The sequence below is a fragment of the Corylus avellana genome, chromosome 1, assembly GCF_965113065.1.
Source record: "Corylus avellana chromosome 1, dhCorAvel1.hap1.2, whole genome shotgun sequence".
Classification (NCBI taxonomy): Eukaryota; Viridiplantae; Streptophyta; class Magnoliopsida; order Fagales; family Betulaceae; genus Corylus; species Corylus avellana.
In genome coordinates, this window is record NC_142490.1 from 38,314,613 (window position 1) to 38,338,311 (window position 23,699).

A 23,699-nucleotide genomic window follows, 5' to 3' on the forward strand; every position below is an offset into this window, starting at 1 on the left:
CTAATTGAAAATAAGTGAAGCTCACTATCACACTGTTAGATTTGTGTTTTGTTTTAGTTTAAGATTTTTTGGTTCAATTAATGCTACTTTCTCTGTGGATGTATTGCTGTCACATCTTACTTCAATTAAGTCCTGTTAATAATTTCTCTGTGGATGTATCCCTAGTAGCTCCGCCACATAAGGATTATGATTTTGTGGAATACTTAAGATATTCCACTCTTTGGATCATTTATTTAAGATGAATGTCCCAAATGGAGACCAAAAAAAAAAAAAAAAAAGAGTTGCTTTCAGTGCAAGCAGTGGTCGTTGGGGTGGCCAAATCACGTTTGTGGTAAAAAAGGAGGGGCAGCATGGCGTGGGCATTCGATTAGTTGAGCTGACGGAGGAAAAATCGTCTACTTAACGGCATCCTTTTAGTGAAAATGCACTTGAATCCCGATAGTTGGTTGGACTTATAGGCCGTCGGACTGTCAGGCCATTGAGCCAGGGATCTGTAAATTCTAGTAAAGTATGAAACCTTCATTGAACTGGCCGGCACTGTCCAAATAAAAAGGTTTTCCTAGGTATTTTATTCTGTTGGGTGTTCACAAGACAAGTGGCACATTGTAACATTTCACCCAAACTGGGATACTTGCAAAGCTGCTGTTAGTGAGATGCATGCCAGGTTGTCATTTCCTAAGAACCATGAGCTTCCCGGCTATATGGGAACTGGTAAGGAGCATTTCCCAGAATGGTAAGACAAGTTTCCTCATTCCTCTTCTTGAGAGTGTAAAAACCATTCTCTAGAAGCACGTTAATTACTTCCAATTCTTGAATGCCCAATCTTTCACCAAGTGGAAATGAAGTGTTTTATCCATAAAGTATCCCACCAAAGCATTCTTCCATTGGCTATATATGCCCCTTTGTAAAACTTACTCTCTTCATTTTCTGTTTTTCTTACTCTCTTCATTTTCAGTATAACTCTCGCTCTCTTCACCCAAATCAATCCGACCTCCAGCCAAGCGCCTCACAGCCTATACCTTGGCATCGCTTTCAGCTCCATCGCTCACTTCTCCGCCGACCTCAGACCTCCAACCAACTCACTTGTCACTTGCTTTGTTACCACTCTCTCTCTCTCTCTCAAAGATTTGATATTTTTCAATTGGATATTCTTTTTCTGCTTCAAAGATTTGAACATTGACAAAGTGAATGGAAGTGGTTGCTCTAAAACCAATAAAAAAAAAATGATATTTAGTTAAAGTAGAGAAATGTTTAGAGAGTTTTTTATTTGATGCTTATTAAAAGTGATTACCTAAATAACAAAAGTAAAATTTTTAGCTAAACTTTGAGGAGCTCGTTGGGATAATGCTCTAAGTCTTGCGTTTAGTTTAGTGACTTTGAATTATCAAGAGGTAGGACTAATTTCTTTCCTATTGGTCCAGTTGGGCTGTCATCATTTTCGAAGAGAGTTCATCATTAGGGAACTAAAGTCCAATTACAAAATGATTAAATAACTTAAATTTCGTTGTCTAGAGGAAGATCACGAGGAAATATAAGCGGAAATGCTATCAGTGGCCCAGTGAGGGTGCTAATTGTCCGCCCCTGCTCCGTTTTTTTTGACTCCCGTCGATTACAAAATCTGCATTAGGTGGGAAATGGTCTTCTTCCAACGACTTTTATTTATTTATTTTTTTCATTCCTTCTCTCCTAGAAATTGACTTCAAAGTCTAAGTCCACTCATGCACCTTCCTTTTTCCCAAAATCGCCATCTGTTTTCCCTCTTAAATCTTCGCGATCTCACCTGTCCGTTGTTGAGTAGCACACTAAGTCACTAACCCAAGTACCTCAACCAACATGCGAGCACCATTCATGGATAGAACTCTTCTCCTGTTCCTGCTTTTTGTGATGGTGTTTTTGGTAAGTTTCGCTAATTCAACGGTTCCCAACATCACCACGGATCAATCCGCTCTTCTTGCCTTAAAGGGTAGTATTTCTTATGACCCTCACAGTATTTTGACAAGCAATTGGTCTAGTAGTACATCTGCTTGTAATTGGATCGGTATCACTTGTAATTCTAAATATTATCGAGTCAAAGCTTTGAACCTTTCTTTTATGGACCTTGAAGGCACCATTCCTCCACATATGGGGAATCTTTCATTTCTCGTTAAACTAAGTGTCACAAACAATAGCTTTCATGGCTCTATGCCCAACGAGCTGGATCGACTTCATCGGTTGGAAGTTCTAGACTTCGGATTCAATGACTTGAGTGGACAAATCCCATCATGGATGGGGTTGTTATCCAAACTTCAATATTTGTTTCTACATGGTAACAGTTTCAATGGTACTATCTCATCTTCTCTATCTAATGCATCTTCGTTGGAAATAATTCATCTTGGATATAACCAGCTTTCGGGCTCCATATCTTCCTCCCTCGTCAACATATCGACCTTGCAAAGAATTTATCTCATGGAGAACATGCTTTCCGGTCCGTTGCCCTCCATTATCTTCAACATGCCTTCACTGCAAGTCATGGACCTCGAATCTAATATGCTCTCCGGTGGACTCTCGATCGACATGTTTGATCATCTCCCTAACTTACAGAGGCTTAATATGTCTTACAATAAGTTCTATGGCAAACTCCCATCTACTTTGTTCAAGTGCAAACAACTGCAGAGTTTATCATTGAAGTCTAATAATTTTACAGGAAGAGTATTTCCAGAAATTGGAAACTTAACCATGCTTATAAATTTACAACTTGCAGACAACAACTTTCAAGGTATGTTTAGTCTTGTTTTAGTCAATTATATGGAATTTTGTGCATGATGCAAAACATTTTGTTTTTTGATTGTACTTTATGATTGTATCAGATTCATTACCTTTTTACTGAAAGATTAAAATTATGAAAAAAAATACATTTGACCTCTTTGAACTATTCACTCATTTGCATTTTTATCTTTAATGTTTAAAAAGTGATACTTGATCCCCTCAAACTTTCAAATTGTTGCAATTTGACCATTCTAATTTTTTTTTTTCCAAAATACTCCCATCACATATTTTATTTTTTATTTTTAAACAAAACCAAAATAACCAAAATAACCAAAAAAAAAAAAAAAAAAAGAAGAAATATGTTGGGGTGGCTGAACTACCCCATAGGGGGTGGCCGGCCACCTAGTTTGGCCTAGGGGTGGTTTGGCCACCCCCAAGCCAATTGTCTAGATGTGGCCGAACCACCCCCTTCGGTCCTGGGGGTGGTTCGACCACCCCAGCATATTTCTCTTTTTTTTTTTTGGATTTTTTTTTTAAAAATAAAATATGTGATGGAGGCATTTTGGGGGAAAAAAAAAATGGTGAGAATGGTCGAATTACAACAATTTAAAAGTTTGGGGGGGTCAAGTGTCTTTTAAACATTGGAGATAAAAATACAAATAATTAGATAATTTGGGGAGGTAAAATATATTTTCCCCTAAAATTATTTGTCTACACCATACAAGGAAACCAGAAGATTTAAGGGAGCCTAGGAAAACAAGAAAATTGCAGAGCCTAAAAATTTGTATACTGCCGCCTTCTTTCTATTTTTTTTTTTTTTTCGTAGTAGATAATATATTTTGATATAAAAAAAAGAAAAAAGGAAGCAAGATATTTTTCTTTGATAGTACATGAAATTGCTAACCATTAACTTAAACATGCAAAGCACAAGTGTAAGGATAGATTAAGGTTCGAAATTTGATTGATTAATACTTTTGGTCAACTCGAGAAAGTAGGAATGTTAAGTCAATAAATAACGAACTAAAATATACCATTTACCTTTTGGAAAGATTATTATTTAGGATAACCCACTTTTTTTTTTCTTTTTTTTTTAAGATTGGGGAGATGAATGAGTAACTCTCAAACTCAATATTATCATGGTGGCACCAATGTATTTGGAGATCTTAGGCAAAACTTTAAAATTTGGAATTATTTTTTAATAGTTAAATATTTATTTTAATATGGTATGAGATTTTTACTTAATAAGCACCAATTCCGCACTTAGTGATTTTTTGTTTGAGACTAAAATTATCATTTTGCCCTTACTCTTTGTTCTTTATACTTAAATTAAGCAGGCTTATTTTTGTCTATTAGCATTTTCGTAGATTATAACATAATCATTTTAACCTTTTTAAAATGTGAAAAGTTGAACATTTTAATCTTTTGTGAGGGGCTGGATTTCTGCAAAATAACCACCACAGACAAGTCTGTGGGATTCTCATATATTTTTTTTCCATTATTATTTTATAGAGGGCCTCGATATTATAAACAAATAATATTATTTGTTTTAAAACATGTTGACTGTTGAGGGCCTCGTGACCGTTGTGTAGAAGGCCTCCATATTATAAAAAAAATAATATTATTTTTTTAAAGCAAGTTGAAGGCCTCAAGAAAGCATGTTGGGACCTTGATATTATAAACAAATAATATATATATATATATATATATATATATATTAAAGCATGTTGAGGGCCTTTATGCAAAAAAATTTTGCCTTAAAAAAATTTATTTTGGGCCTTAAAAATCTGAGGTTCTAGGCGCCGGCTTAACTCGCCTAACGGTTGGGCCGGCCCTGAATATTATCATTCCTCAATATAGATAATTCAGTCTTTTTTGTCCATGCTAAAAAACCAAAATTATCAGCCATGAACCATTAATGGTCAACTTTAGTTAGTAGAAAATTGCATTTCATAATGCTATACTTACAAACTAATGTATAACTTGCTAACACATGTTTCGTGCCACGTCAACCCCTAAAACAATCATTAACACTTTCCGATCACATGCTAAAACATGTCAATAAGTTTTAAAAGTGACGTAGGTCTTGCATTTTTCTTTCATAATCCCTTCTAAGAATTTTGTGTTTGATGCAAGACATTTAGCTTTCAAGAATTACTCTAAAGAATTGTTCTCTATTCATCTATGTTGACCTCATACAAAAACGCTACAAAGGTATCTATATATTGTCCGCTCATTGTCGACATAGCTCAACTATTTCAATCACGGCACAACTGAGAAGGTAGCCAACTGGCCATGTGAAACTATGTCGTTTTTGTGGGGAGAAGATATAACATAGTGGCTTATTTATTACCAACCATACTAATTAGCTCTTTGAAGTATTAGCTAATTTTTTACACTTTGCTCACTTGTATGTACACTTCATTAAAAGCACATTATTTTTCTGAATAATAATACATAATCGTTCAAATTGTGACAGGTGAAATTCCAAGTGAAATTGGTAATTTACAAAGCCTAGAGCTATTCAATATCGAGAACAACTTTTTTGTTGGCCCAATTCCATTTGAAATCTTCAATATCTCTACACTACAAGTCATTGCAATAACTTTGAATAACCTCTCAGGCCATCTTCCATCAAATATAGACCTCTTCCTTCCAAATCTTCGAAAGCTGTTTCTTGGGGGAAATAAATTGAGTGGAACAGTTCCCAGCTCTATTTCCAATGTTTCACAACTCACTGACCTAGAATTGGTTCAAAACTCATTCTCAGGCTTAATTCCTAAATCACTTGGGAATTTAAGGCTCCTCGAGAGACTTAACATAGGAGAAAATAATTTGACTGTTGGATCACTAGAATTGAGCTTTTTGATCTCTTCTTTGTCGAATTGCAAATATCTCAAAGCATTAATTTTATCAGACAATCCACTGAATGACATCATGCCTAGTTCTGTTGGAAATCTCTCTACTTCTCTTCGAAGATTTTCAGTGTTTAATTGCAATATTAAGGGCAGCATTCCTAGTGATATTGGCAATTTAAGTAGCTTGATAGCTTTGAACCTACGAACAAATGAATTGGCTGGACCAATTCCAACTACAGTGGGAAGATTGCACATGCTTGAAGGTTTGTTCCTTCAAAGTAATAGACTAGAAGGTCCCATCCGATCTGATCTTTGTCATTTAGAGAGCTTGGTTGAATTAAACTTAACTGGTAATGAGCTTTCAGGACATATTCCTACATGCATGGATAATCTAACTTCTCTAAGACATCTCGACTTAGGCTTCAACCGATTAACTTCTATTGTTCCCATGAGCTTCTGGAGTCTAACATACCTCTTGGAGGTCAACCTGGCATCAAATTCTCTAAGTGGCTTTCTCACATCAATGAATATCGAAAATATGAAGGTCTTGATAAAATTGGATTTCTCAAGAAATCAGTTGTCAGGTGGTATTCCAAGAACAATTAATGGCCTTAAGGATATAGTTCACCTCTCCTTTGCAAACAATCGATTAGAAGGCTCAATTCCTGAATCATTTGGTGAATTAGTAAGCTTGGAATTCTTGGATCTTTCGAGTAATAATTTAACTGGAGAGATTGCAAAGTCCTTAGAAGTACTCCAATATCTCAAATATTTGAACGTGTCTTTTAACATGCTACAAGGAGAAATTCCTTCAGGAGGGCCATTTGTAAACTTCTCGGCTGCATCATTTATGTCAAACAAGGCACTTTGCGGTGCTCCCAGACTGCAAGTTCCCCCATGTAAAGAAGGTGCTCCTCGACCAAAAAAGGCTACAACAATGCGTGCACTAAAGTATGTATTATTGGCAATTGGGGTAACAATACTTGTAGTGGCCTTTTTATTAGCTTGGATAAGATGTCAAAAAAGGAATGTCAAATTCCCTGTTGAGGAAGAGTCGTTACTTGCAACAACATGGAGAAGAATTTCTCACCAAGAACTTCTACAAGCAACAAAAGGATTCAATTCAAACAACTTAGTTGGTGAAGGGAGTTTTGGGTCTGTATACAAAGGAACACTGTCAGATGGGATGAATGTTGCAATAAAAGTTTTAAACTTGAAAGTAGAAGGGGCGTTCAAGAGTTTTGATGCAGAGTGTGAAGTACTATGTAATATTCGTCATCGAAATCTAATCAAAATCATAAGTGTTTGCAGTTGCGTCGACTTCAAAGCCCTTATATTGGAATACATACCTAATGGAAACCTAGATAAGTGGTTGTATTCTCACAACCACTATTTGAGTATCTTACAAAGGCTAAATATAATGATCGACGTAGCGTGGGCATTAGAATATCTTCATTATGGTTATTTGACACCCATTGTTCATTGTGATTTGAAGCCTAACAATATCTTGTTGGATGAAGATATGGTTGCACATGTCACTGATTTTGGCACGGCCAAGCTCTTAGGCGATGGAGACTTGATGAAGAGAACTATGACTCTCGCTACCATTGGTTATATGGCACCAGGTGAGTTTTTAATTTTTATTGTACCTAGACACAAAATTATGGTCTTTTTGTAGAATGTTGTTCTTTAACATCTTACTCAAATAGTTAAGAAGAGAATACAGAATGGCATTTTTTTTGTATAAAAGCATATTCTTATGACAAATTGTAATTTACATGTAGAGTATGGATTAGAAGGAATTGTTTCTACAAGAGGCGATGTGTATAGTTATGGTATTGTAATGATGGAAACATTCACAAGAAAGAAGCCCACAGATGACATGTTTGCTGGAGAAACAAGCTTGAAGCGTTGGGTAGAGGATTTGTTACCTCTTTCAGAAATTGATGTTGTCGATGCCAATTTGCGACAAACTGAAGGACATTCTGCTATCGCTATGGATTGTATATCATCCCTCATGCGATTAGCCTTGGAGTGTTGTGCAGAGTCACCTGGACAGAGGATTGATATGAAAAAAGTTTCAGTCACACTCAACAAGATCAAATTGAAGCTTCTACAAGATGTGAAAGGAGTGTAACGCGAGAGCGTGAAGTTTGTTTACAGCTCTTTCATCGCCATGGTGGAGAGGGGATTGATTTGACCGGCCAACCAATCAATGGCGATGGAGAAAGATGTAGAAGCCGTGATGGTGAATGCCGAGCTCTTCTCATATTAGTTAGAGGGGAAATGAAGAACTTATAATGCGTTTGAGGTTCAATTTCGTAAGTTAAACTAAATTGTATCATAAAAAATTTATAATTTTAAAGTACTTTTAAAAAATTACAAATTAAAAAAAATTGTATTTTCAAATCATATAAGAGAATTCTCTTATATGATTTGAAAATACAATTTTTTAGAAATATATTATTTTAATTGTAATTTTAAAGATTAAATCACCATTTTATCAAATATTTCAACCAACTTTTAAAATTTACATTTTAAATTCACACATTTTAAACTTAAAAATATGAGTAATGTTACAAGTTATTTTATGATCAGTTTAGGATTGCGTTTGAGGGGCTTAAAAATACTTTAACTCTAAAAAAGTTCATTTGAAAAAAAAAAAGGTATATGTTTGGTAAAAAGATTAAAAACACTTTTAATGGTCCAAAAAGCCTAAAAGCGTTTTTTTGACTTAAAAGCTATATTTCTTAAACGCAAATTCAAACAGGCTCTAGAACACTAGCAGCTAACTCCCTATAGCCCATTCTCTTCCTTATATTTAGGAAAAATCTAAAAAAAAACCACCAAAAAACACCCACATTAGAAGTCCTAAATATAACCAACATCAAAAGGGCATCTTTAGTGTTTCCCAATGTAGATGTACAATGCATTATTAAATTATAAAGGGGAAAGTCCACTTAACCCCCTCAAACTACCACTCAATTGACAATGTCCCCCCCAAACTTTCAATTGTGACAATGTCCCCCCCAAACTACCAAAAATTGTCAATGTTCCCCCCAATGACAAAATTACCCTTAGTAAAATTTTAAAAAAAAAAGAAAAAAAAAAAACTAAAACTTCTAGAAAAAACCTAAAACTAACAAAAAAGAAAAGAAAAAAAAAATCCAAACGATGGCCAATTTTTTTTTTTTTTTTTAAAAAAAAATCAATTTTATAAGAAAAAAATTAAAAAAATTTCGATTTTTTTTTTTTTTTTTATAAAAATTGAAAATTTTCCTTTTTTTTTTTTTTTTTTTTTTTAAAAAAATTTTTGTTTTATAATTTTATTTAAATAAAAATTTACGTTTAAAAAAATAAAATTTTCGTTTAATAAAATGAAATTTTTTGTTTTTTAAAACTAAATAAAAAAATTAGTTTTTTTTTTTTAAGAATAAAAATTTCCGTTTAAAAAAAAAATAAAAAATTTTGTTTAAAAAAAATTGTTTTTTTTTTTTAAATATTATCTTTCAATTAAAATTTTTTGTTTTTTAAAAAATCAATTTTTTTTTTGACTTTATAGGGGTATTTTTGTCTTATTGAGAAATCTATAGGGGCATTTTTGTCCTATGGCTAGTCTTGGGGGGACATTGACAATGTTTTGGTACTTTGGGGAGGACATTGTCACAATTAAAAGTTTAGGGGGACATTGTCAATTGAGTGGTAGTTTGAGGGGGATATGTGGACTTTACCCAATTATAAAAAAACGATTCTCTCCTCTTTCCTTCACATGTTCCAACAATTCTCTCATTTCTCATTGGTTGCAATGATAATTTGGCTTACATGCTGTTATTTTTAATAACAGCATGTATGCTGTAGTTGAATCAATGGTCAAGATTGAATTTTTCAAAATCTCTTTTTCATTTTCTCTCTCTTATTAAATGCTTATAAAAATAAGTCAACTTTAAAATTCAATCTTGACCGTTGATTCAACTACATCATACATGCTGTTATTTTAATAACAGCATGTAAGCCGGATCCAAATAGAATTTAATTCATATAGGAAAAAATAAAGGAATTTATTGTGAAGTTTTTTTTTATAAGGAATCAAAAAGTAGTTTTATTTCTTAAATTGAAGGAAAATGATTAGGAAACTGGTGTTAGTGCTCTTAGAGTCATCCTAAAGTCTTCCCAATTGTGATATGGCTTTTAAAATTACCGTTGAATTTGAGATATAATATATTAATCTTTGATCTATTAGTGATTTTAAAAGTCACATTACATTTAGACTGACTCTAAGAGAACTCTAGACTTATAGCATTACTCTAAAAATATTAGACCGTAAATGTACGTTATACGGTTGGTTCGAAGGACCCGCCAATACCAAATCACAAAACTTTCCTGGCATTTTCTTGAATTTCCTTCTTTTTTGCCCCTGTTCATATATTTGGATTTAACAAATGGAAACCCAGAAAAGTACAAAACCGACGTTTGTTCTGGTTGGTGACCAGAAGCTGTTCCAGGTGACAGGTGTGATCCTTGTTTCAAAAGGTTAGTTCCAAAAGTATCGTTGGTTTTTCGCTTCTTGCTTTGTTTTCACTCATCTATTTATGTATATCACTACACCAACTTCTTAGCTTCGCTTTGAATTCATTCTTGTGTGTTCTTAATTTATAAATTTTCTTTCGTTTTCCTGATGTTGGTATGTGCCACCAAACCCTGAATTCGGCTCATAGAGTCCAATGCGTTGGTGGGTCGGTTTCAGTAAAAGAAAGAGAAAGGACTCAGAGCAATAGAAGGTGTTGCTGGCATAAAGGTTTTCCTTCTAATCTTTGTTTTAAAGGTGCGTATCTTTTATAGGATTAATTAATGGCCAAATTTTCTTTATCATGTTGGGAAAAGAGATGGTGGTTGTGGTTTTGTCTTAAAATTTCGGATACTTGAAGCTTTGCCGAGAGATAATGGTCTAATGGGGAAGCAAGGTTCCCCAAGAAGTCCGCGTCCTGGAGTTCAGAATGTTGACTTGTCATTAGGGATGAAGGAATATCAGTGTAGATGTCAAGAAACTTTACCGGGTAGTGATCCCTCTATAGGAAGGAGAATGTCATGGGGTGATAAAAACTGGAATCCCAAAACTGTATTACTTCATGGGTTGAAGAATGATTCTGCAAAATATAGTGCTTTTAAGGGAGTCTATGTAGGGAAAAGGCATCTGTGGGTTCGTAAATACGTGAGGTCAATTGCTTTTATGTTCGGGTTGATGGGTTTCTTTCTCCTGTTTGATTCTCTCTTGGTGTCCATTTTTGATTTGAGAAACCTTCAGCATCATTCAACCCAAATAAAATCAAGTGGGATTAAGGTAAATGTTTCCTGAAGCAATACTAAGTTGGAACTCAAGAAATAGGTGTTTTCATTGGCCACAATGTATCTATCTGAGTTTAGGTGACACTCATCATAATTTATCCTGATTGGTGCCTATTGGAGAATCTCACTTTTTTTTTTTCATTGTTATTCTGAATCCATTTTAGGTTACTCAGTCAAGTTTCTAATTCTTTTGTGTATGTACTCTCCTGTTGGTGAATGTTCCATTCATATGTAATTTAGCATCATTTTATAACTGAAATTCTGCAGCAGGTGATCTGTGTGCATTATTGATGGATTTCTTATTGTATTTATAACTGAAGTCCACTAATGTAACACCTACCCTTTTGTCGCCGAGTTGGTGTGGGATGAAAGAATCAAAACTGATCTTTGCATGTCTGCGTCTGCGGATTTACTCTGCAGGTTCAAGATTTTAGCTGCTAGTTGTCGTGGGGATTTGCATTTTGGGTGTGCTTTATGTGAATCATCTAGTTTGTAAAGTTTCTTTAGTCCTTCGGCAAGATTTTTCTCTACCAAATGTGCAAGTTGTAAATAATCAATTCTAAAATTAGGATGATATTCTTAATTCATTCTACATAATATCTGCTGCATCTATTTTCCATAGGAGGACGATAGAGGTGACTTCATCAATGAAGAAAAATCATCAGTACAGATGTATGACCGGCTACACACTTTGGCATCCAGTGCTCTTGCAGAGGTTAGCCACTAACTTTTATGTTTGGTACAGATTTTCTGATTAGCTTGTCAAATTAGGTTGATTGAATTTCTTTTATCCAAATATCTGAGATCTTAATTATGATTTAGAAAGAGTTTAAGCAACGGTCGTCAAGGTTATGGGAGGAGCCATATCGGCAGGCATCTGCATGGAAACCATGTGCAGGCAGAAAGGTTCCAACAAATCTAGGTATTTGATCTTTCATCCACTTTGATTGGTGTGTTTTGTAAAATTATCTTTTAAATGCTACATAAGCAGTGATCATATTGTCCTATAAATTTCATATGATAGCTAGTTTCTTTTTATTAGGTCAAATGATAGTTACTATAATTGAATTCTTGATTGCATATGTTACTCTGAAATTTATCATGTGTTTGGACAGGGAAATTTGACAAAAATAATGGCTACATATTAATCAGTGCAAATGGTGGGCTCAATCAACAACGAGTTGCTGTAAGTACCTTAGCTGCCTTGAGTTCATAAGTATCCTTACACAACAATAGTCTGATTGCTGGATAAATATTTGGTGTTGGAAAAATAAAGTAGCCTAGGAAAACCTTGCTATTCCACCTAGTGGGAAAAGGAAATACTAAGGACACCTCCAACCTTGTTCATTACAGAACTCTTTGTCAAAGACTCTTACCCCATACAATGGCCATGGATCCTACATGCTTGTTGAGAATGAGGGCTTTGAATAGGAGGGGAAAGCTTCTACCCAATCGTCATTATCCAATACTTGTTAAAGAAGAGATGTTTATATAGTTGAAGCTGTAGAGTCGTTTATGGAGCAAGGAGTAATTATGTTGAACTGTTTTAGTCTAAGCTTATTGTGTGTTTACTAGTATCACCTATGCTAATTTTTCTAGCAACTGATATGGGTTTTCTTTGAGCTCTCTCAAGAAATGGGTTCCTGATGTCAAAACATGAATCTATAGGTTTCATCCATTGTAGAGGAGAACCGAGAACGTCCCCAGAAGTTTGAGTTATGAAAAACCTTCAGGATGTTTATGTAAACATAGTGCTTAATATAAACTCGTGGCCAAGTGTTTAAGATTAGACTATGTCTTACTATCTCCATCATGTACATTTAATTGGGTACTTCAGTTGTCATCAAAATATGAATTCTAATAAGATACTTGAAAATAAGTGTAGCACACTTTGACAATGTCAGATTTGTGTTTCTTTTTAGTTTTAGATCTTTTATTTCAATTAATGCTAGTTTCTTTGCGGATGTGTTTTGGTGGAGCTTACTTTGTCATCTCTTCTTGTGATCTTTTCGTCAGTTTCCTCCTCCACTAGTCAAGCTGACTAAGCTATTGTTAATGCTCACAGATTTGCAATGCTGTTGCTGTGGCATCTCTTCTTAATGCAACTCTGGTTCTTCCACGATTTCTATATAGTAACGTCTGGAATGATCCCAGGTTTGAGATCATATCTGAGATTATTTATGAAAATAGTTTGTTTCAGATTGTTTACTTGTACACACCATCTGTATTGCTTTGCTGTAGATTTGTGGGTCAATGTTGGTCTAGCATTCTAAAAAATCAACTAAACTAGTTTTGTTGGTTGTATGGTTTGCTTCATGAAAATGCTCTTCCTCTGTGATTTTTTTTTCCTGCTATCTAATTTACATTGATTTTTTTAGTGCTAATCCTCCGTTCAGCCTTTGCTATCTTATTATAAGTCATCACTCCAATTAATTCCTGTTAACTTTAAAGGGAGGCTCCCTAGGGCCAAGTGCTTACTTCAGTTACTGCCATGTATGCTGTGAACAACAGTTCTCTGTTACTTGAATACCTCCATAGTTTTACTTTGGTTATCATAACTACAGGACAGTGGGATGGGGATGGAGCTTCAGTGTTTAGTTAAACCAAGCAGTTTAGTCATTTTCGGTTTTTGAACCAACTGATACAATGCTACTTATAGTTATCATTATCCTTTATCCCAAATATTGTTTGTCAAAACCATAGTGTTCTTCTCTTCAAAAGCCCCCTATGTCTGGGAGCAATATTGGTCCTCTATAGCGTCTCATCCTCTGATAAGTTAATGCATCTTAAGCCACAAAATAAAATAACAATAAAAAGTTGCTTTTTAAGCTTGGAAGTCACTACCACCCTCTGTGAACTGAGGATGGAGTTGATGATGTCACATAAGGAGAAATCAAATTATATATTTATTTCTTTTTCTCGTCTATAAATAATATGCATTATATGGATATCTTTTAGCTTAAATGAACAATAGCTTCTGAGTATCTGAATGACATAAACCAAAGAACGACATATTCGAACTATAATGAACTGTATACTCATTCCTAGAACTTTTGGTTGATTAGTTGATAGGTCTTTCATGATATCTCTGATTCAATTAAAATTCCTAATCCAATTACTGGTTATTTGTAAATTTTTAATTTTGGTGCAAGTGCCCCAGTTGTTGATGACACATTTAGTTTGACAAAAATGCAGCCAGTTTGGTGATATTTACCAAGAGGAGTATTTTATGAATATCTTGAAGGGTGAAATCAATGTTGTCAACGAACTCCCTCCTCATCTGAGATCGCTCGACATTGAAGCAATAGGTAGTCTGGTATGTCATCGTCTTAATTTGGATAAAATACTATAAGAATAAATTTCACTTATTTTTTGAGAGCATCTTAAAGCTCTAACCTTGCTTCTCAGATTACTGATGCAGATCTTGTGAAGGAGGCAAAGCCTATTGATTACATCAGACATATACTTCCCCTCCTAGTACGAAATGGAGTTGTTCACTTCCTTGGATTTGGAAATCGACTAGGCTTTGATCCATTGCCTTCTAACCTTCAGGTTATAAAACTTCCCTTAAAGCCTAAAGGTTGAATATTTCACAGTTTATATTAGTGCAATGAAAGCTAAACCTGCTACTTTTAAAAGCTGACAAATCCACATCCTAAATGTGTTCTTATTGAATACAGTAATATCCTCTTGAGCACTTGATTGGGTGTTGATTGAAATCTATTTTATGCCATGTCAACTCTTTTATGTCCTCTCAGAGAAAAAAAAAGAAAAAAGAAAAAAGAAAGAAAAACTCAGAAAAAAACTCTTTTATGCTCCCTAGGTGAACTTTGTTCTTAATTGCTTAGTGCCCTAATTTTAAAATGTTCTTATGTCATCCAAAAATTTTTTTTGTCTATGCATATATTAATCATATAATAGTTCAGAAGCAGCTTTCACTTCAATATGCTTCACTGTTTTTTCTTCACTCCATTCCTAATTCACCCAGATTATATTTAATATCTTGTACTAGTCCTGCATAGTTATCTAGTATATGTCAAGGTCGGATAACTCTCATGCATACTCGCAATGCCTTTACCATTCAGTTAAATATTCTTGACATTGTGGCAGAGATTAAGATGCAAATGTAACTTCCACGCTTTGAAGTTTGTGCCAAAAATCCAACAAGTTGGATCATTATTGGTTAGAAGGATAAGAAACTATGGTGCTGCACGAAGTATGTTGGACAAACAATTGCTTGGAAACTTCATGCTTGACAATCCCTCGAACAATCATGATGCTGCTAAAGGCCCATCCAAATACCTTGCTTTACATTTGAGATTTGAAGTGGATATGGTGGCCTACTCCATGTGTGAATTTGGAGGTGGAGAAAATGAGAGAAAGGAACTTCAAGCCTATAGAGAAATCCATTTTCCTCTGCTTATTGAGCGATTAAAGAACTCAAGGTATGGCTCTTAAGGTTTTTCAAGCTATGCTTTTCTCTAGTATTGTTTTTATTGAACATCTTTTAGTTGACCGATCTATCTCCGCCATATTGATGTTTGCAGCCCTATTTCTCCAGCAGAGTTAAGAAAGTTGGGAAGATGTCCATTGACACCAGAAGAAGCGGCCCTTGTTCTAGCTGGACTTGGTTTTAAGCGTGGAACCTACTTTTATTTGGCTGGTTTTCAAATTTATGGAGGAAAATCCCGGATGGATTCATTCACCAGCCTCTATCCCAACTTGGTCACAAAGGAAACCCTCCTCACTCCTGATGAACTTGCACCTTTTAGAAATTTCTCTTCTCAGGTAAATGAGTTGTAGCTTTTTCATTTTAACACATCACATTATCTTACAATGAATCAAACTTTATTTTAGATTTCTCTGTATCTGACAGTTCTCTTGCCAACATTCATTTGATTATGAACTCGTGGTGTGGGTATTTTAAACCAGTGTCTAGGTTCATTTGATCTCCACTCAGCAATTAGAGAAAATCATATAAGGAAAACTGCATAATTAAAGAGGGATGTCTTAAGCAAATTTCAGTTTTTTATGTTCCTTCTCATTTTTACATCACTGAAAGAGTGTTTGCTGGATTTCAGAGTTCTAAAATTTTGGTACATTTTCATCTTATCCACTAAATAATTACTGTTGCAAACTAGAGTACTTCTATTCTACAAACATTATTGATGTTCAACATGCGTGCCCTTATGTTATATGGCATAATCAAACAAATCTACCCTAAGATGGGTGCCTTTGTTATATGCAATGGAAACGATTTGCAATGAATTTCCTCACTTAAGATTATGTACTTCTAATTCCAAAGACAATTGCATAAATTGTCATAACACAATTTAGGGCCAATTTTCACTATTAAAAAGTAATGTTATTTATTAGATTGCTATGTAACTACCATACAACTGAGATGACGTGGCAATGAAAATTAGTCTTTTTTTATTCTTTTACAAGTGTTGATTTTAACTGTCATGTCATCAAGTTGTATGATAACCGTAGAACAGTCTACTAAATAGCGTTACTCACTGGCAAAATGCAGCTTTGATTAGTAATTGTGGTTCTTCACTTGATAGGAATAGTGAAGGTGATATGTATCTTGTGATTCTTTATTTCTCAACTCTTTCTTCTACTAAAGATAGAGAGTTGGTGTGGATGCAGCTGGCTGCATTGGACTTCATTGCATGTGCAACTGCCGATGTCTTTGCCATGACCGACTCCGGAAGCCAACTTTCATCCCTGGTGTCGGGATTCCGAACTTACTATGGCGGCGGCCATGCTCCTACCTTGCGGCCCAACAAGAAGAGGCTGGCAGCAATTTTGTCGGAGAATAGCACCATTGAATGGCGCAGTTTTGAAGATAGAGTGAAGAAGATGATCGAGGAAGGTCAAAGAGTGCGTGTTAGGGGCTTTGGTCGAAGCATTTATCGGCTGCCAAGGTGCCCGGAGTGCATGTGCAAAGCCCAATAGCATGTCCTCATGCTCACAACTCTTTTGAGGCTCTCTTATTTTTTGGACACTTTGTTTTTTTCTTCTCATCTGTGCAACATAGTTGACCTTTTCGTTGTAAATTTTCTTCTCTTTCCCTCTATATTCTTTTCATTTGTTATGTATAGACTTGACATTGAATTGTTTCAGGTTGTAGATAAGGTTATGATACAATTAGTTCATTTTTTTGATGAAAAATAATACATGATTTATTACAACTCCAATATTGGTACAATTAATTTCTATAAAAATGTAATTAAAAAATAGTTTATCTAATCAACTCCAATGATCAAACCTTAACAATAATTAAATAACTAATAATTAGAATAGATGAAAAAAGAATAAATAATGATGATATTTATTTTAAATGAAGAATGAATAAATTAATTGAGCAGCTTATAAAATAGACGCATATTCATTCGAAAACTAAATGAACTAAGTTTGAACTTGACTCGTACTTGAAATAAAATTAAATGAATCATAAGCTTAAACACTAATTTAACTATAATCTCTACCCATCCCATTCTTTGTACTTGAGTGTACCCTTTTATTTATTTATTATTATTTTGTTAGGAAAAAAGAAAATGTGCCATTTTTATGGAATGGTCTTTGATTGTTTTCTAACAAAATATGTTTTTTAAGATTACATGTTTTACCGGTTATTATTTGGAAGAAACCAACATTTAACTTACCTAGTGAAAAAGCCGGCCCTGAGCCCTACAATAAGTTTAGGAAGGCTCTAAGACGTGCGAGATAGGTTAATCACGGGTTGGATATTAGAAAGCATGTGATATTTTTCCATTTATCCCCCTTTCTTTATCCGAATTTGGTTAGGTTAACAAGCTTTCTTTTCAGCACTTAAATTACACAGATATTTTGAAGCAGCATTTGGGAGATAATAATGCATGCCATTTACTTAGATATCCAATCGACACCACCTCCTCGAACATTGAGCTGAAACTGTCATTTTTCAGACTAAAAAATCTCTCAAAATTACACCAAAACTGAATGCTAAAGCAAACATATCAACTAGTTTTTATTGTACTCTATACCCAAATAACCCAACTCAAATATATATATATAAAAAGGCAATGAAAAACAAAAGAGGGGAGGAGAAAGCAAAGGTGTCATTGCTCTGCAATCAAGGATAAATGGCCCTTTGTTTCACTCTTTTTTTTCGATCACTGGATTTCTGGGTTGTTAATCCTTATCTGGAAATGATGCTTTTCCTCTAACATCTTTCTTCTTTCTTCTCAATGGCAGCAGCTCTTGATCATGATGGGGGGAAGAAACGGTTGAGATTGAAAGGGAGGGTGTAGAACTCCTCATTCCTGCTGTCCCCCTTGAATGCCCTAAATTTAACCCACCATGGCATTCCCCTGTCTATGGCACTTTCCTTGTAGTCAAGTGTGTTGTCCAGAAAGATTGCAACAATCAATGCAACGGTTGGGGATGAGAAGAAGATTGTGTTAAGGAAATCATTGAACTGCACACATGAAAGCAAAAAAAGTTAATGTGGTTGCAAAAAAAAAAAAAAAATGCATACCTTACATATTATAAATAACATTGGTCCACAACACAACAACATTGGGATTTTCTGCAGCATATATTGTCACAAGATTCATAGATTAGAATCTACAACAATTATCTGCAATTTAGACACATATTGAAACCCTATATGAGACTCACATGTCCAGATAAATTTTGGGCTGCTCGACTAGGTACTTGGGCAGGTGCATTCCATATGGAGTCTCTCATTATATTTGCCCTAATTGTTAACAATTCGAACAAATAATTGTCGTGAATCATTTTTCAAAATCCACCATCGAAATAAATAAATTTTGGGATATGGGACCGACCTATCCTATATCCTAATCCTACTGGGGCATGTGGGTCTCATGAGTTCCATATAAATCATCTAGCCATGTAGTACTCAAATATTTGATTTTTATTTTATTTTTTGCTAAAATCCTTAATCAGACATAAGTTGTCAGCAACTTTAAGGAGGGGGGCCTGTCTAGTTTGGTATAAGACTAATAATTGGTGGTGGGGTAGCGTTCAACATCAAATTACGGGGTCCAATAAAGTGTGACAAAATCTCAGGTTGTGATTTCTCTTTCAATGGTGGAATACAGATGAAGAGACAAAATATTAACTCACCCATACACCACTGGTATGAGCAGGACCATGAAGAGCCTTGGCCGTGTATTCCCTGAAATACTCGGGAACAGACAACCCCAAGAAGAAGGCAACGCCTGTGATGAAGAGGTTCCTCATTGAGTTCATGTTCGTGAATTGCAAAAATGACAGCCCCACCGAAGCTGAAAACAAAAATGTAAAATTAATACTCATGTGCAGAGACTGCTGCAGCCTGCAGACTGCAGAGACAAGAGAAGATAAAAAAGGGGCACCCATTAAATGCCATCAGAAAAATGAAATGATGAGTGATACCCACCAACAAGACCAAACAATACACAATATACAGCAGCAAATACAGTGAAGGGTATTGATGCAAACAAAGCTCCAAACTTTCCTGCAGGAATCACAAAATCAAGTTAGAATATTCATTCGTTCGTATCAGCTTAAACCTTTGAGATAAGTGATGATTAACATGTGATCAGAGCAAAGGTGTTAACATTTGAATTCTTTCTCCGTCATTTACTTCCCATTTCAATTAAGTGGCATGGAATAATTTGTGACTCACCTAACATGGAGAAGAATATCATAAAACCAGCTGATATTTGGATAACCCTGCGGCTGCCAACACGAGTGCTTCCAAGGAGCCCGACATTTTCTCTGTGTTTTTTTTTTTGGTTGATAAATAATTAGTCTTGTTGTAGTGTATGAGTGAGGAAGTTTAAGAGCAAGAAGAAGCAGTAATATTATATTTACACAGAGACAGCTGAGCCAGTCAATGTTCCAAAGAGTCCACTAAGCAGGATCCCAATTCCTTGCCAGCCAATGCCACGGCTAAGAACATGAGCTGGCGGTGGTGTAGCACTTGCTAGACGTGATGCAGCCTTGTAAGCTCCAGTTGACTGTAAAAAGCAAAAACAATAGCTTTACTTACCTTCATTGATGAAAATATATCCTTGGTTGACTGACTCTCTAGTTTTATCTGTGTAAAATGTATTACCTCAATCAATGAAACTAGAACGGCAGCCATCATTCCAAAAGCATGGCCAGCATCAAAGGTGGGAGCCCCCCATTGAAGAGGGTATGGGATTTTTATCCTGAAAACAATCAATTTCATGGTCAAAAGGCAGTTGCTACAAAATCAGTGCTAATTCGATTTTGATGCGAGCTGTCTCATCATTATGGTAATGGTATAACAGTCTACTAAATAATATTATTCTTTTACTATTTTGATGGAGGATTCTAAAAGCAGATTATTATCTCCTTATAGCATTGCAGTTCAAAAGGCATATATATTGGATTGATTTTCAGCATGGTGAACTCAGATATTTTGCATATAATTTAGTCATCTAACAACAATGAGTGTTTTAGCTTATTACATAGATTTTATGAAGATTTAAAAACTAATAAGAGCTGCTTTAGCTACCAACCATGGAGCAGAAGAAATGAGATTGGCTCTGTCAGTTCTGCAGTTCGCTTGGGTTAAATCTGGTCGATGTTTGTATGCACCACTGGCTGTCAAGAGGTGTGCATATGCCCATATCACAGTCACTGATATGAGGAGAGCAAACCGCTCCAGAACTGGCAGTTTCCTGAACTGAAAACCTTTTAAATACTGCATGCCAAAAAACACACATTTAGAAGGCTGCTTTTTGCAACTAAGAAACCACACATTGCACCATAAAACACATTTTGAAACATTTCTTTCAGACAATGTGTTCTTGTTCTGATTGTACAATTGGGAGTCTCTCTTACTTTTTTTCCAACATGATGTTATTTATTAATTAAATGTGTAATCACAATTTTAAAAGTGAATTTGATTGAAGGAAAATATATATATATATATATAGCAGCAGTACCTGGGAGAAGGCTATAAACAGGATAAGCATTGGAATGCCAATTTCCACGCACCGTCCAACCTGACAGACATTCAGTAAAATCAATGGTAAACAACAGTATTGAGTTGTTCACAGGTGGTATGCATTTGGTTTTATTCATTGAAAAAAAAAAAAAAAAAACAGTAATATTTACCACAGGGAAGCCTCTATCAAAGAGGCCAAAACCCACTAGCGCAATTACCGGAGCCATTCCAAGAGGGCTGAAGAATCTGAAATGTTAAAAAACACAATGAAGTCATTTGATATGAATTGTTGCTTTGACTAAAAGAGTGAAAAAAGAAAATCAACTTGAGAGGAAAAAAGCACCTGGAACAGATGGCCCACATTTGACTAAATCCCAAAATAATTTGTATGCTTGATCCTACTATTAGAGCACCTTGGACTGCTCTCATGGTATTGAGAAATCTCTAGAAACAAATTCAAGACGATTAGTGTTATTAAAGGATTAATTAAATTTACATGTTTTATTTATTAACATAATATTAGAACCGTTAGGGGGAACATTTGATACAATAAAGCCAATTGGGTAAGTGGCGGTGGGGCAGACAAATAAATGTGCACCGAAAGAAGGTCTTTTTGGGAGATGGTGAAGCCCAACTTTAAGAAAAATAAGGCAGAAAGTAAAGAAAGAGTGAAACATGTTGCAGAGAAATTGGACTAACCATACGAGGATCATCGATGCCCATCAAGGAGGAATCGTGAATTATTGATATTATGGGAACCATGAAGGCATAAGACCCGCCAATCACGGTTGGCAATCGGGTACCAAATAGTGTTTGCAGAAGCGTATTAATTCCTTCAACAAAAAGCAGAGTCTGTACAACCCTTACTTTATCACCCTGATGAATGGCAAAATGGACAAAAAGCCATATCAATTATACAAACTCACGTGGAAGAGCAGAAAATAGTTATGAGATATATCGTAATCAATGATAATGGGAAATAATCTAAAGCATAGATGAATAAATATGAGAATTTGCTCACATCATTGCCACCCATCAAAGGAACAAGGAATGATGGGATCATAACTGCAGTTCCTAAGGCCAAAATGTAGTGCTGGAATCCCAGAGCTATTGCCTCCCCTGTTTTCACACGCAAAAACGAGAAGGGTCAACCAGAAGATAAATAAATCAATCAATGAATGGAGAATGTGGGGGGAGTTGAGAAAATGAATAAAATCCGTCAGTCGGCCATACCCCATGATGGGTTTGAATCAATACAGTACTCTAGGCCTTGAAGTTGGTCCATTGGTGGGTGGCTTATCTCCTCTGGTTTTGGAGCTGCCATGGCTGACACTCACTTGTACCTCTTATTTTGCCTCCAAATCCAAATGGGTATCCGTATAAAGAATCAAAAAATGGATAGACACAGAGAGAGAGAGAGAGAGAGAGAGAGAGAGAGAGAGAGAGAGATCCTCTCAGAGTTTTTCTTGGTGAGTGTAATGGAACCTAGCCAATTCAATGTGAAAAGAGGGAATGAGTCACTGGGGGGAGAAAAGCAGAAAGAGAAAAGCAAATGGCTGATGGAAGCAAAAGTAGTAGACTGAAGAAAAAAAGTTCAGAGCTTTAGGAAGTTCACAGTCGAAGAGATAGACTAGAAATGGAGTGAGAGAAAGCGGCGAGAGAGAAAAAAAAATGGCACTTTGCCCCCCACTTGTTAGCTCTCTCTCACAGTCCCTGTAGTTTCATCTCTCTTGCTATGCTTTTTCGTTTATATAAAAGTTCCGTTAACTTTTTTCCAATTTTCCCAAACTACCCCTTAAGGAACTTCCAAACCAAATGTTACCGTTGCCTCACAGTTTCCCATTAAATTTTACAACTCAACCTTCTTTAATACATGGCTTGTGAAATTTGCTATCCCACCAAAGGAGGAACAACAATAAATAAAAGGGGTGAGTTAGGTGCTTCTATCTTTACAAATATTAAATTTGTACCTTAAAAGGAGAGAAATTAAAAAGAAAAAAAAAGGAAAAGAAAAGAAAGAAAGAAAGAAAAGAAAAGAGAAAGAGATTAACATTTTCAAACCCTAAAGTATTAGCTATTTTGGCCTCCATCTAATTTCACATGGGTTTAGGAGTCATAATTCAGTCAACCTGCACTTTTTCCTTTGCTTGTGTTTGGTGTGAGATGTGTATTGTTAAGACCGGATTTGGTTAAGAGATCGTCATTAAGTAATGTTAATCTTAACGCTCGTTTATTATATTTATTTCGTATTTACTTACTAAGATATTTTAAGTGATTTTAATTTTTTTTGTCACACCTGATATTAAAGATACAATAGGCCTGAAGAATGGCTAACGCTAAAGGAGCAACATTTTTTTCAGATGAATTTCAAAAAAGTAAATGCTCCATAGCACGAGAATTTCTCGTAAAGAATAACATTACTCATGATCGAAACCAAGAGGTCATCAGTGCATGGCCATGTAAACTTGGTGCATAAATAGCATAATTATAACATGGTCCATGCCCTTTCCATGATGGAGTCATAATTTTTATATATATATATATATATATATATATATATATATCATTTTAAAACATCCTGATTTCATTCTGAAATAGTACTCCTAAGTCCTAACGTACAAAAAGAATGTGCTCTTTGTTTCTCTCTAGAAAAACTAGTACAAAAGAAAATTGAAAAGGGTTGTATTTTCTCCTTTCGTTTCTTGTTTTCTTCTTCTTGTTTATGTACAAAATGAAATGGTTCTTCTCTGCCCCTATTATTCCAAGAGCTAATCTGGTTT

General features: G+C 35.1%; 3 protein-coding genes across 3 annotated transcripts; 2 read left to right on the forward strand and 1 right to left on the reverse strand.

The window, feature by feature from the left end:
- Positions 1-1,848: 1,848 nt before the first annotated feature.
- Positions 1,849-7,854, forward strand: LOC132169727 (uncharacterized). The gene is made up of 3 exons (XM_088518233.1): positions 1,849-2,755; positions 5,222-7,225; positions 7,385-7,854. Exons 1-3 carry the CDS (start codon positions 1,849-1,851, stop codon positions 7,735-7,737), a joined length of 3,264 nt encoding a protein of 1,087 aa, XP_088374359.1. The 3' UTR covers positions 7,738-7,854.
- A 2,592-nt stretch (positions 7,855-10,446) lies between these two features.
- Positions 10,447-17,146, forward strand: LOC132170904 (O-fucosyltransferase family protein). Its single transcript, XM_088518238.1, has 10 exons — positions 10,447-10,938; positions 11,569-11,658; positions 11,766-11,865; positions 12,059-12,129; positions 13,009-13,097; positions 14,139-14,259; positions 14,352-14,495; positions 15,054-15,388; positions 15,491-15,731; positions 16,596-17,146. Exons 1-10 carry the CDS (start codon positions 10,549-10,551, stop codon positions 16,902-16,904), a joined length of 1,890 nt encoding a protein of 629 aa, XP_088374364.1. The 5' UTR covers positions 10,447-10,548; the 3' UTR covers positions 16,905-17,146.
- Positions 17,147-18,110: 964 nt separating this feature from the next.
- Positions 18,111-22,626, reverse strand: LOC132172091 (Xanthine/uracil permease family protein). The gene is made up of 13 exons (XM_059583530.2): positions 22,153-22,626; positions 21,941-22,038; positions 21,619-21,795; positions 21,263-21,363; positions 21,090-21,165; positions 20,918-20,977; positions 20,489-20,673; positions 20,059-20,155; positions 19,815-19,960; positions 19,627-19,718; positions 19,378-19,455; positions 19,083-19,243; positions 18,111-18,408 (listed from the first exon to the last, which is right to left on the reverse strand). The coding sequence occupies exons 1-13, from the start codon at positions 22,241-22,243 to the stop codon at positions 18,196-18,198; spliced, it is 1,575 nt and encodes a 524-aa protein (XP_059439513.1). The 5' UTR covers positions 22,244-22,626; the 3' UTR covers positions 18,111-18,195.
- Positions 22,627-23,699: the final 1,073 nt, after the last annotated feature.

Excerpts from the sequence above, each read along its gene's own strand:
- LOC132169727 (XM_088518233.1), top strand. The coding sequence starts at position 1,849 with ATGGATAGAACTCTTCTCCTGTTCCTGCTTTTTGTGATGGTGTTTTTG. Across the intron at positions 2,756-5,221 it reads TGCAGACAACAACTTTCAAG|GTGAAATTCCAAGTGAAATT; the intron begins GTATGTTTAGTC and ends AAATTGTGACAG. Across the intron at positions 7,226-7,384 it reads CATTGGTTATATGGCACCAG|AGTATGGATTAGAAGGAATT; the intron begins GTGAGTTTTTAA and ends ATTTACATGTAG.
- LOC132170904 (XM_088518238.1), top strand. The coding sequence starts at position 10,549 with ATGGGGAAGCAAGGTTCCCCAAGAAGTCCGCGTCCTGGAGTTCAGAAT. Across the intron at positions 10,939-11,568 it reads TAAAATCAAGTGGGATTAAG|GACGATAGAGGTGACTTCAT; the intron begins GTAAATGTTTCC and ends TTTCCATAGGAG. Across the intron at positions 14,260-14,351 it reads TTGAAGCAATAGGTAGTCTG|ATTACTGATGCAGATCTTGT; the intron begins GTATGTCATCGT and ends CTTGCTTCTCAG.
- LOC132172091 (XM_059583530.2), bottom strand. The coding sequence starts at position 22,243 with ATGGCAGCTCCAAAACCAGAGGAGATAAGCCACCCACCAATGGACCAA. Across the intron at positions 21,166-21,262 it reads ATGTGGGCCATCTGTTCCAG|ATTCTTCAGCCCTCTTGGAA; the intron begins GTGCTTTTTTCC and ends TTAACATTTCAG. Across the intron at positions 20,156-20,488 it reads CTCATTTCTTCTGCTCCATG|GATAAAAATCCCATACCCTC; the intron begins GTTGGTAGCTAA and ends GATTGTTTTCAG.